General features: G+C 23.1%; 1 protein-coding gene across 1 annotated transcript; it reads left to right on the top strand.

Moving 5' to 3' along the window:
- The first annotated feature begins 4,287 nt into the window (after positions 1-4,287).
- Positions 4,288-12,485, top strand: LOC145833407 (cholesterol 7-desaturase nvd 2-like). Its single transcript, XM_082940585.1, has 8 exons — positions 4,288-4,328; positions 5,835-5,935; positions 6,801-6,995; positions 7,461-7,636; positions 8,577-8,693; positions 9,014-9,142; positions 10,710-10,883; positions 12,291-12,485. The coding sequence occupies exons 1-8, from the start codon at positions 4,288-4,290 to the stop codon at positions 12,483-12,485; spliced, it is 1,128 nt and encodes a 375-aa protein (XP_082796711.1).
- The last annotated feature ends 296 nt before the right edge of the window (positions 12,486-12,781 follow it).

Here is a 12,781-nt window from a genome sequence, read left to right as displayed (position 1 = left end):
TATCTTTTTATTTTTAGTGTTTTATTTTTTAAATCTCTAAAAATATCAAGCACGTTATAAAATGATAGTAAAATAACATTATAATGTATTTTAAAAGTCTAATGTTGTTTAAAATTGAAAAAAATAAGTAAATGGTTTAGATCAGTAACTCAGTAAAACTAGAATAAAAGTAAACGGATAATATTATTATCAAACAATTAAAACATAAATTTAAGCCTATTTTTTTTATTTTATAAGTTTATAGACAACTGTGAAGGTAATATTAAGTACTACTGAAGAGAAAAAAAAATCAAAAGTGTTAAATATAAAAACTTTTTGATCTTACTGTTTTTATTTATAAATATATATTATAAACTTACAAAAACTAATCTTTGTTTTAATTGATTTTATTTACAAATAGTTTAATTAAAAACACAGCGTTTAAATATTATGTGTATTTCTATTTACCTTTGTTAATAAAAAAGTTTGGTTAAACTTATGATTTATAATTATACTTCAAATTTATGTGGAATATAACAATGACTCAGTATAATTGTTTTTTTTTTGTTAATGATACAGAAATAATTTTGACTGTTCTTTTTAATTTAGTTTCGATTACGCGCTGTTCATTTTTAAGATTTTAATAACAAAATATTAAAGGAGAAAATTATAACTACAATCAGTTCTTAACTTTTTTAAAGATTTAATGATTTTATACATGTAAACTGAAAAACCCCTCATTTGTTTCATTTTCTCATTAGGATTTTAAATAAGTTATAACGTAGTATATTTATATTTATGTCGTCTTGAACAAAGTTTTAAAGTTTTTAATAAAAGTAACAAAATAAAACTTTTGTTTATAATGATGCAGATCATTTTAACCTCATATAAAATCTGTGTGACGAATTTTTGACATTTATATTTTTTATCATATCTATTGAGATTGAAGTGGCATTTCGAAAAATAAGAAAAGTTTTACCTAAACAATATTTTTACCTTATCCTTCTCTCTCAAACGCGTTTTTACTGTTTTTTTTTAAGGTTTAATATCAAAATTTACTAGATTAAAACACTTATTAGTTATAATAGACTCGTGTTCTTGTCTAATAGCTTAGACACAAAAACTAAAAATAACGTTAAAACTTTTTTAGTTGTTCTCTAATTTCTTTATAAGTTTTCAATTCTATAATATTTGTTTCCTTTAGATTATGATACTTAAAAAATTATTTTGCTTTAGTACAATGCTTAGAATTCGTAAAAAATCTAGTTTAATTATTCTAAACGGTTAGTTGTAAAAACCTAATGTTAACTAATATTTGAAAAAAGTTTGAGTACTTTTAGGTTTCATTATATTCCGTAAAGTATGTGTGAGTTACAGTTTTGTTTGTGTTTGAGAGCTTTGCTTTTAATTTATACCAAATACTGCTGTAAATTAGAATAGTATATGTTAAAAACCGTTTAAGTGTGTCTTAATTTAAGTCCATTTTTTATATATAACCAAAACAAATAGATGACTTTTAAAAACACTTATATATCATTTATTTTTGTGGTTAACTTTAAATATGATAATTTGTTCTATTCGGTAATAGTCAAAAAAAGTTAAAATCAATCTTTTGTTTATTAAGAATTATTTATCAGAATAACCGATTATTTTTGTTTTCTATTTAGTCGTAGTTATTTTAACGTAGTTTTATTAAAGAAAAGAAACGATAGCTGTTTTGATCACAACGAATTACAACAAACTATGTTAATCTCAAAACTTAATTTAGATAAATTACAAATTTTTTTGATCTTAATTTTTTTATAATTTTGATACCTTGTTTGTACAAAAATATTATAAGCCTCTCAAATTCTTATGCATATACTTAACTTTACTTCATGAAAATATAAAGTTAAAATTTCCAAGAAAAATACATTTTGAATAAGTACAAACTAATAAATAAAAAACTATAGTTTAGATTATACTTCTTTTTTTCTAAACTATTTTTCACTAAAATTATTGAAAACATTATTGTTTTATAAACATTTTTGTTTTACATTTAAAATATTCTTTTCATTTTACTAGTTTTTTACTTATTTGGTTTCTTACTATTTTTTATATAACTTATTTATTACTTATTTTTAAACTGAACATATTCAAGAATATACTGTAATCAAATCAATCTGTTAAGTTTAGAACTAATGGTTAATCAAAACTATACTAATTATGATGCTTTTGTGATAATATAAGGTTTGGTTTCTTGTATATTTATTTTTAAATAGTATTAAGATGACAGATAAATCAAAAAAAAAATTCAAGCCCATTGCATTTTGATGGGCCAAACAACTACTCGTTTAGAGTCTAATTGCGCATTAAATACTTTTTTTTCTTAAGTGTGATAAGATTGTATAGTTATTTTACAAGCCAGGTATAAAAGTTACTTAGGTAAATAACTAAGGTACAGAATAAGAACATTATTGCAAAAAAAAAACTTAAAATTATTCTTAAGGCAAAAAATACATCTTAGTGACATAAACTACTTGTGATTTGTAAAGCTTGGTCATTGTTACATAAACTTTTGTATTTTATAAGTCAATATTAATAATTATATATTAAAGCTTAGTTTCATGTTATTATAATAAACATTTATGTTTCAATAAAAAATAAAAACTATAAGTCAAGGTAAACAATTAATACAGTTTAACTTGTTATTTATATTAGTAAAAGTTCTAAACCCTAACATAATAATATATTATAATATTTAAAAAAAATTTCACTAATTGACATACAAGTTTGTTTCTGGTTGTAAAAGAACATATAAAGCTTGATTTATCTTTATTTTTTATTTTATTTAGGTCTTAAGTTTTTACCATAACAAAACAAAACGTATGGTATTGTGAAGTTTCCAGGTACTATTTAACAGTATGATCAATTCCTATAAAAAATATACCTAGCTAATTCAAAGACTTTAATTTTTTTAACTAAAGTTCTATACCGTTTGAGTTATGAGAAACGACTATAAGTTATAGAAAATACTTTTAAAGCTTTTCACAATGCTAAACATTTTAATACTAGTTATGAGAACTTAGATTTAGCTATGTAAATAAATTTACTGCAATATACATAGAATCGTATAGTTTTAAGGTGCTATCATACTTGCAATAATTAAGTTATTGTAAGTCTAGCTATTGTGAGTGTTATGGATTTTAACACTAAGACCGTCATGCGTCTAGTATTGACAAATAAAAAAAAAAGTTCCAATAGATAGAAGGATGCTTTATTTACAAAGGTTTAGCTTTAAAAACAAATTTACATTTAGTCGAAAACTGTATTCATGCGAAATATGAGGTTTATTATAGATTAACTTTAAGTTTTCACTTTTTAAATGTTTTATATTGACGAAAAACCGTAAAGAAGTACGTATAAATATAAAGTTTATATTTTCATTGTTACATTATGTTATGGTATTCTTCGTGATACACTTTTGAAACGTTTTTGCATTTTTTATACGATAACTACGATAATATATATGATTTTAACTTAATTAAATCACACCAAAATATGTTTTCTTTTGTATTTTGTCGTTTGTTATCTTTAGTAGTAAAATAGTCTTGTAGATAACTATTATAAAAATACTCATATGAAATTTATCTAAGCTTATGTTTGGTATAATTAAGCTAGAATAGAATTTAGACAAATTAAGTATTTACAAACTCACTTTTGAATATTTGAGATTTTTTTATTGGATTAAGCTTGTAAGCAATTGTAAATTCTTGTATATACTAACCTTATAAAAACAGTTTACAGAAAAACAGTGAACTATAGAATGTCTTATATAGTTTTAGTGGTCAATAGACTGTTTGAATTCATTTTTGGAGTGTTAAAAACTTATTTTCTTTGTGATAATGACATAAGAACGTTTGTGACGGCACTAATCCAGGCTATAAAAAACTGGTTTGTTAATTTTTATCACATAAATTTAAAATTAAGCTGTTGTTATATTTTTTTAGAAAAGAAGAAAAAAACTAGTTTTTTTCCTTACTAAGTTATATTTTTTACGTTAATAAGTTTTAGTTTAGTAAAACTACGGTATGTGCATATCTTATCAGTTCAAATTTACATATTTCGAAAAAATAACACTAAGTATTATTTAACAATGTTTAAAAAATATATTTTAACAACAGTTTACCGATAGTTTTGGGCGGTGTTAAAATTTTAATAATTTTTACACTTTTGTTCTGCGTTTGGCGAGTCTTCAAGTTTTTATTTTATCCTTACATACGTATAAAAAATCATGGAAGTCTTGGATTTATAAAAAAATACGAAGGAATGACACATCGAGAGATTATACGAGAATGTCTTGACTCAAAGTAAGCGTTTATCTATAATAAATATGTTTTGGAATTATTAGAAATTAAAAACAAATGATTGGCATGAAATTTTTACTAGAATACTTACTTTTAAATAAAATTGATCTATACAATTACGACCTAAATTCTACTAGAGTTCGATGACTACTTTTTAAAAATTACTAGTTAATTTTTTTAAATAGAAAACTTTATTTTTTTTTTGACCCTTTTAAATTTTAAAAGCTTGCATATTCACAAATCTTAATTAAATTTATTCAATATATTTTCAACAAGGAAACTTAATATATAGAAAAATCGACAAACAAAAAATAACTCTTATTACAAACTTGAACTTTCTTACTTTAACCACAAATATACTTTCACAATCCTTTCGGTTTATCTTGTAAGTAGATTTTGAAACTAATTGTCTAATTATGACGAAGTTATAACTTTTAATTTAATTAAAGAAAACAGTTGGTGCTTTGTACTAAAATTATAACATTAATAATTAGAAATAAAATATAATAAGAAACATTTATAAAAAAAAATTACTTTGCACTTATACAGTGGTCAGCAAACTATGAAACATCAAGCATAAAGCTCCGATATTAATCTTTATAGTAGACATAATAACTTTTTTTTTCTAAATTTACAAATGTGTTCTTTATCAAACTTTAAGATAGTATTAATGCTGATTAAAAGCTTTTCAATCTACAACTATTTTATAATTTTTGTTTTGTATTCAATAATAGTTTACATAATTACGATGTCCGTTGAAGCACTTTGTCTATTTAATTCAGTTTACTATTCATAAAAATGTAAATTTAAATACAACTTTATTGTTTCATGAATGTTTTTGTTAACTTTTCTTTATGCAAGTTTAAATTTAAGTTTAAAAAAACAACGTTTAAAACTTTTAAATACCTGAATAATATTGATTTTTAAACCGATATTTTTATATTAGTTTATACTTTAGAGGCAAGCGTTTGTTAAAACACGCTTCGTTCGTTCCTACTTTTCAAAAACTAAATCAGATATTTTACATCATGTGCGACATTGCACCAATTTGGGCGACTTTTGATACCAGAAGGCAAGATTTTTTTGACAAAGGTAATTTTTAAAAGACAACTGGTTTATACTATGCATTGCACAATATGGAAACTGCTCAGTTCTAACCCGCAATCATTTCCACCCGATCAATTTCCACATTTCCCACCCGCACAATTCCTACTCAAACTCGAAAAACGCTTACAGACCGAGGGTAAGGGTTAGGGGTAACAGTAGTTGTAAAAATATATAACACGGACAATATAACAAAAATGTATTTAATATCTTATAAAAACTTAAACACTTAGTAAAACTTTGAACACAAAGCTTAAGATAGAGTTGTAATTAAAGTATAAAGCTATAAACAAAAAATCAATTAAAATTATAAAACAAATATGATAAGTAGTCTACTAATTTAGTAAAACTAAATTATTATTGCTTACTTTAAATAAATGATTTGATTTAGTATTTTCTTTGTAGAGAAATTGGGAAAATTCCACCAGTTTTTCCGAACGGATGGTTCCAAGTAATAAAATCAAATGACATTAAGCCAGGAGAAGTTAAAAAGCTTATAGTTCTAGGTTATTTAGAAATTTTTTTTTAGTTTTTCATTAATACCAAATATATTTATTATACTTGTGAGTAAATATTAATAAATGAAATATATGAGAGAACTTATAAAATGATAATAATATATTCTTTAAAAACATAAACTACTTTAAATAATTTTTTTGGTAATGTATTACTTTAGTTGAATTGAGTTTTAAATACTTTATACTTTATAGACAAAGAAGATATAAAAGTTTAAAGAAAAACTAGACGAAGAACTTTTTTGTATATATTTATATAATTGTACTGTGTTATATAATTATAATAAAAGCCAGATTTTTTTTCTTATCCAATGTTTTAAAAGAATAATTTTTAAGATTGTTTAGTATAGTTTGTGAAACGTACAAAGTAAATTTTATATCAAAGTATTATCCTTAAAACAGAAATTTTAAAAACAAGTTTGCTTTCGTATAATTTTTTTTACATGTGCAAGTGTATGTATTATTAACAAAAATAATAAAAACTTTACCGAAAACATATGGAAAAAACGTTTATCATTAATTTAGAATTACTTTTCACATAGTAAAAATATGTAGAAATAAAAATATTTAAGCATATTTTTTATAAGTTTTTTTTTTTGTGTGTTTGTAGTAAAGTAAAACTCTTTTAACTAAAACAGTTTTACTTATAAAAGTATTACTAATAATAGACATTAGAATAAGTAAAAACTTTTTAGATATACAGTTTATCAGTATATAAACTACTTCTACCTATAATTAATTTTTACGCATTTTAAGAAATTTGTTTCTTCAACTGTATAAAACAATAAATTTAAAGTGCTAAATAGCTAAAAACAATCAATATGTAGTGATTTACTATATAAAAATACTCCAATAGGAAAAAATCTTACAATTTACCGGACTAAAATTTCAAAAGAAGTTCACATAGTTGGAAGTTATTGTCCTCATTTGGGTGCAGATTTATCAAATGGTGGTCAAGTGCATGGAGATTGTATTACGTGCCCATTTCACGGATGGAAATTTAATAGTGTGGATGGAAAAGTTTCAGAAATCCCCTATACAGCAAAACCAGGTATACTTAACGGCAGGGTAGCTAAAGATAAAGAGTTCTGAAATTTATATACTTTTTTTTTTGTTTTAATTGAAATATTATGCTTGAGTTTTTTAATGGTAACTCTGCTTTATGGAAATAGGAGGATAAATTAATGTTGTTATAATATTCTAGATATAGATTAGCTGTTTAACAGTTTTTAGATTAAAATAAAAAATTCAAAAGAGTTTCTGTTAAAATAATTTTTTAAGTTGTTTATGTTTGTATTATTTATTACTAAAATTAAATCCTAAAGTTAAAACTTTCTTCTTGGAAACAACCGGCTAAAACTGTTCTTAAAGCAAATATGTAACTTTAAATCGTTAAATACTAAAACCGTTTATTTAAAAAAAAAAGTGAGTTGCTTTTTTGTAATATAAATAATAAATAATTAGAAAATATAAACTTTTGTATTGTTTTTATAGTTTTCATTGTATTTTTTTTTAGATAAACTTAGCTTTGTGAAACTAAACAAGTGGCATTGTGTTGAAAAATGGAACTGGGTTTACATGTGGTACCACATAGACGAAACCCCTCCATTTTGGAATCTTCCAGAAATAAAAAAGTTTCCCAATCTTACTCTGGCAGCTGTTTCTCAACACATTGTCGATTGTCATATTGAGGTATGGAAAGGTTTTTTGTAGATAAGAACAAAACTTTCCACAGTTTGGTATTGTTGAAAACTTTTTGTTTTATTCTAGCAAATAACTTTTTCCTGTATTGTAATTTTTACAAATTTTACGTAAGCACTTTAAAAATATTTTTAATAAAAAAAATGTATTTACTTAAACTCAAATTTTTGATTTTAAATTTTTTTTTAGTGGAAAAAGTTAATAAAAAAGCTTTTTTAGCTTTAAATTCAAAATATGTTTATTAAAAGTAACTAAAATGAAAGCTATATTAGCTTGTTATAAAGGTTCACATATTCAGAACTATTTTTGGTTGCAGAGATTAAAAATATTTTTAACAGAAAAGTAATTGATTTTTCTATAAATATAATATTCTGGTAGGTTACAATCGTAAATATTCTTCTAAAAAATAGTATACCATTATAAAAGTATTAGATGTTTTATAAACTAAAAAATCTTTCAGAATGTAAGTATTTTTCTAACTAAGAAAATTCTTAATAATTACATTTAAAAAAACCTTTAATACTTTTTAAACTTTGAATAGTTATTTACATACTTTTTAGTAAAGCGATTTTCAAAAGTTTTTCATAAAATAATTAACAAAGTCTTTTTTGTAAATGATAAGTAAAAAATCAGTCTTATAAAGGAAAACAAAACAAAAAGTCTGTATATAGTTAAACTTTAATATCCTAAAAAAAAACTTTAATACTACAGTATTAGGTTTAAATTCAACTTTAAACTTTAAAGTGTCGTTGCATATGTTAGTTTATTTTACAGTATTTCAAATTTAATACCTTATATTTTTTTTAATTGAACTTTTTTAATTAAGTTTTTTTTTTAATGAAGCGCGATTCTTAAAAACAAACTATAGTCTACTCTAAAAATGTTTTATAGTTTTAAAGCATAACTTTTAAATAGTCATGTGAAAATTTAGGATATACCAGAAAATGCAGCAGATTCAGCCCATTTATCATACCTCCACAAGCCAGCAATGAGTAACGATTTACAAGTTTCATCAAAGTATGATGACTTAATTGCTCATGAGATAAATGTTCGTTTTTAATTTTCATATATTTAGATTAAGTGTAGCAGCTGTTTTTCTGGAAACAGTTTGTGTTTATCTTTTTTAAAAATAATACATTTAATTAATTTACATTAGTTGTACATACATGGTTTTAAGTCTTTGTTAATTTTAATTATAAAAAAAGTTTAAGCTTTACATTTACTTATTTATTTCTACTTTTTGATATTAAAATTAAAGTTTTAACAAAACATTTCTTATAAAAAAAAAGAAATTTTTGACTTGATTAATTTTCAAGTTTATATATTTTTTTTCAAATTTTTTTTTTTTGATTTAATTGTAAAATTTAGTGCCAATGGTATCCTTGTAAAACAAAGGGAGAAGAGCACCTCGCCGATGTTCACATCACAGACACACCATTCTTAACTCTTTTCAAAAAGAGAATAAATTTTTTCACACTCAGATTCTTCATTAAACAGGTTTTCTAAGATTTATCAAGTTAAGACAGGAAATACTTTTAAAAAAGTTTTATAATATGTATATTTATATAAAACTAGATTTTCAAAACATAATAACAATTTTCAATATATTTAGCATTTTTCTTAAACTATATCTTAAGCTGTTTAATTTTATACTGTAAATTTCAATTTTTTTAATTCAGTTTATTCAAATTTACCAAAGTTTTGAAAAATGCTTTAAGCTAAAGACTATAACAAAAAAAAGTTTCATTTATGTGAAACGTTATTTGTAGCTTTTACTCAATTCTAAAATTCTTATGTTATTCGTATTATTTTTTTTTGGTTTATAAAGTTTGTTTCTTTAATAGTGTAATATTTTTTAGTTTATTTTTGGTAAGATTCTTCAGTTTTTACCATCTAAAAATATATACAAATATATATAATATGATTGTAAGCAATTTTTTCTGGTCTATGTGTCATTGAAATAGTTGTTTTTGTTTAAACGATTTTCATTCATTTGAAACATTTTTAGAAGCTTTTCTACTGACTACAACACTTTTATACAAAAACTAAGAAACATTAAAAAAGAAGAAAACTATAATTTTCAACTTCACGTTATACAATTTCTTTATTTCTTTTCAAAGTTTTTATATGTTACTAGTGAATTTATTTGAAACCATCGTTAAACAAAAAATATATTGAAAGCGTTTAAAAACATTAAGAATATTTTATTCACATACTGATGAATTTACAAAGACTTATGTTTCTATTGTTAAAACATCATTATATATTAAGGAAATAGCCCTTTAGTTTTTTTTTTCTGTTGGTATAACTGTTATAATGTGAAAAAAAATTAAACGTCTTTAATCTAAATTATATTTGTAAAATATACAAATTATCGTTAAAACTTTGAATTATTAAATTTAATTTACTATAAAGGATTTTAAATTATTATAATTTAGTTTTGTATGCAAATTAAACGAAGCAAATTTCGATATGTAAATAAGGAAATAGTTTCAAATATTTGATATTTTTATGGTCATTTTATAAATTTTTCGTATTCAAGTTTTAAAGTTGTACTTTTTCATAAAAAAACTTGTTTGAAAAGTTTTTTTAATAAGTTTTTCTCAATTAAAATTAAAAATTATGTTTTTACGAAAAATTGGAGAAAAATTGTTTTAGAAGACCAATTACTTTAAATTATCTTAAGTTTTTATCAAAAGTATTTTGAAAGATGCAGAAATTTTAGCTGATGTCCAAAGTTTCATGTTGGTTATTAACAATAGGCTATACGATATTGATTGTTTTATCTAGTTATAGTATTCTTTAAAATCTTATGAAAAATATTACTTTTTTTTTGTTTTATTCAGAACTATTAGCATATCATAAAAATCTTTCCAACTGTTATATAAGTATATACGAAAATAAATTAACAAATTGTCAAATACTGTTTTCTAAATAACTTGAATTTTTACAAGTTATTTTTATCTTTAAATATTGTTTATGAACATTTTTAGATTTTAATTATTTGCAAATTTTAGTTAACTAAATTTAAAAATTATTAAAGACTTAATTTTTGTTGTTAAAGATAGGACCGGGAGTCGTTCACATTCGGGTACAGGCTTGTGGATTTGAGTTTCTTGTTATCCAGACAGTGACCCCATTGAAACCTCTTCAACAAAGATTACGTCAGGACTTTTATGTGCCTCACTGGTGGTTACTACCACTTGCGAAGCCATTTATTCTCATGGAAATTATCCAGGTAAATACCTTACAATTTGTTATGTTCTTAAAACTTATCCTTCAAAAACTATATTTTAGGGGCTAACTACTAATAAACTTTAGTTTTAAAATGTTAAAAGCTAATTAATTCTCATTAATATTACTTAATGAGTGTTTTACTTGAAAGACTGTAAAACAATTGTATCACTAAATCCGTTACATTTTTTTTCTTTAACCTATACATTTATTTAATTATATACTTTTAATAAAAAGCTTGACTTCTTAAACTGTTAAGGACCGTTTGACTGCTTTAACAGGTTTTCCACACAAGTCATTTTCTGTATATAGTTGCTTTTTATTTTAAAAAATATTTAGCTACTGAAACAACTAAAAAGCACTTTGTATTCAAACATTAAAAATCTAAGTATGTATGTACTAAATTACTTATAGTATATATAGTAAGCAAACAATATACTAAAAGAAGTTCAGTGTAGATGCAAACTGTCATGTACATCTTAAAAGTTGTTTATTTTTACTAACATTTTACAACCCGACTTATTACATCAATAAATTTAGCCAGCGGCAAAGTTGTGAAAATATATAATCAAAGACTCGACCCTATTTGCCTAAACGCCCACGCTCATTGTTTTTGTTTTTGTTTTTGCAAATAATATTGTAATACCGAGAAAAAAAACATCGATCATTGATAAACAAAAGTGTGCAAATTGATTGTGACGTTTAAATAGTTCCCAGTACTTCTCCCTTTGCGCAATATGCTAATAATGCCATCTTTAATTTATTTTAAACTGTTTTAGAAATATTCGACATACTTTCTTTTTCCTAATGTTTTAACTAAACAAAAAAGAAAATCACAGACAATTAGTTTTACTTTCATATATATACTAGTAATAAATTAATTTTACAAAAAAATGTTATTAAACAACCGTCAACTACAAAAATTTACTTTAATGCATTTTTACAACAATCTATATTTAGCATACTTATGTTAAAATATTTAAAACATAACATACGGCAGTAAATGTGTACATGCGCAAGTTGTTTAACTCGAAAACAGTTTTGCTGAACCTTCATTAAAGTTGAGTTAGGTATGTTTTAAATAGAATTCATGTTTTATGTACATAGAAATAAGTATAATTAATATTAGTATTACTTGTGCTAAAATAAAAAAAACAAAACTTAAATTCAATTGTTAAGTTAGATTATTTTATAGATACTTATTCGTGTATGACTGTAATTATTTTTAAATCAGTAAATATTAGAAAAGCTGTTTAATTATTGCACTAATGATAATTTGATCAAAAGTAAGATAAAGCTGTTCTCATAAATAGAACAAAATGTTAGAAAATATATTTAGCTCGCTAAGTTTTAGCATTAATTACTATTTATTCTCATGTTTGTCTGAATCAATAAATAAGTGACTTGTTAGATCGAACGTGATGTTGCTATCTGGACAAACAAGACATACCTGTCCGCTCCGAAGCTTACAAGGGAAGAAAAAGTCATTTCCGATCACAGAAGATGGTACCGAAGCTTTTACTCTGAAAATTCACTTCGATTGAATTCCAACGGCGGTTTAGAGTCTCCCTCAGCTTGCAAACGCAACAAAGACTTAGAATTTTAGTCTGTGCGCTGTATTGCATAAAAATTTGAATGACGTTATGATATAAAAAATGATTTGAATGTTGAGAGCTGAATGTATTTATTTTGAAATATTGTCAGTTATTCTATTTATTGTGTTGTTTAATTTCTTTAATCGCTTAATATTTATCATAATGTTTGTAAAAAAAATAATAATAAATTATAATATGTTTTATTTCAAATATATTATAAAAAAACTTAAAATAAACGTCAAAAAAAGATTGAAAAGTTTTATTTATAAAATAGATATAAAAAGACAAATATATCAATCGAGAATAT

This window comes from Thalia democratica, chromosome 4 (assembly GCF_965202585.1).
Source record: "Thalia democratica chromosome 4, ktThaDemo2.hap1.1, whole genome shotgun sequence".
Lineage (NCBI taxonomy): Eukaryota > Metazoa > Chordata > Thaliacea > Salpida > Salpidae > Thalia > Thalia democratica.
The sequence above is the reverse complement of the archived record's forward strand: the minus strand, read 5'-3'. Positions and strand labels throughout refer to the sequence as shown.

Excerpts from the sequence above, each read along its gene's own strand:
- LOC145833407 (XM_082940585.1), top strand. The coding sequence starts at position 4,288 with ATGACACATCGAGAGATTATACGAGAATGTCTTGACTCAAA. Across the intron at positions 4,329-5,834 it reads CGAGAATGTCTTGACTCAAA|AGAAATTGGGAAAATTCCAC; the intron begins GTAAGCGTTTAT and ends TTTTCTTTGTAG. Across the intron at positions 10,884-12,290 it reads TTCTCATGGAAATTATCCAG|ATCGAACGTGATGTTGCTAT; the intron begins GTAAATACCTTA and ends GTGACTTGTTAG.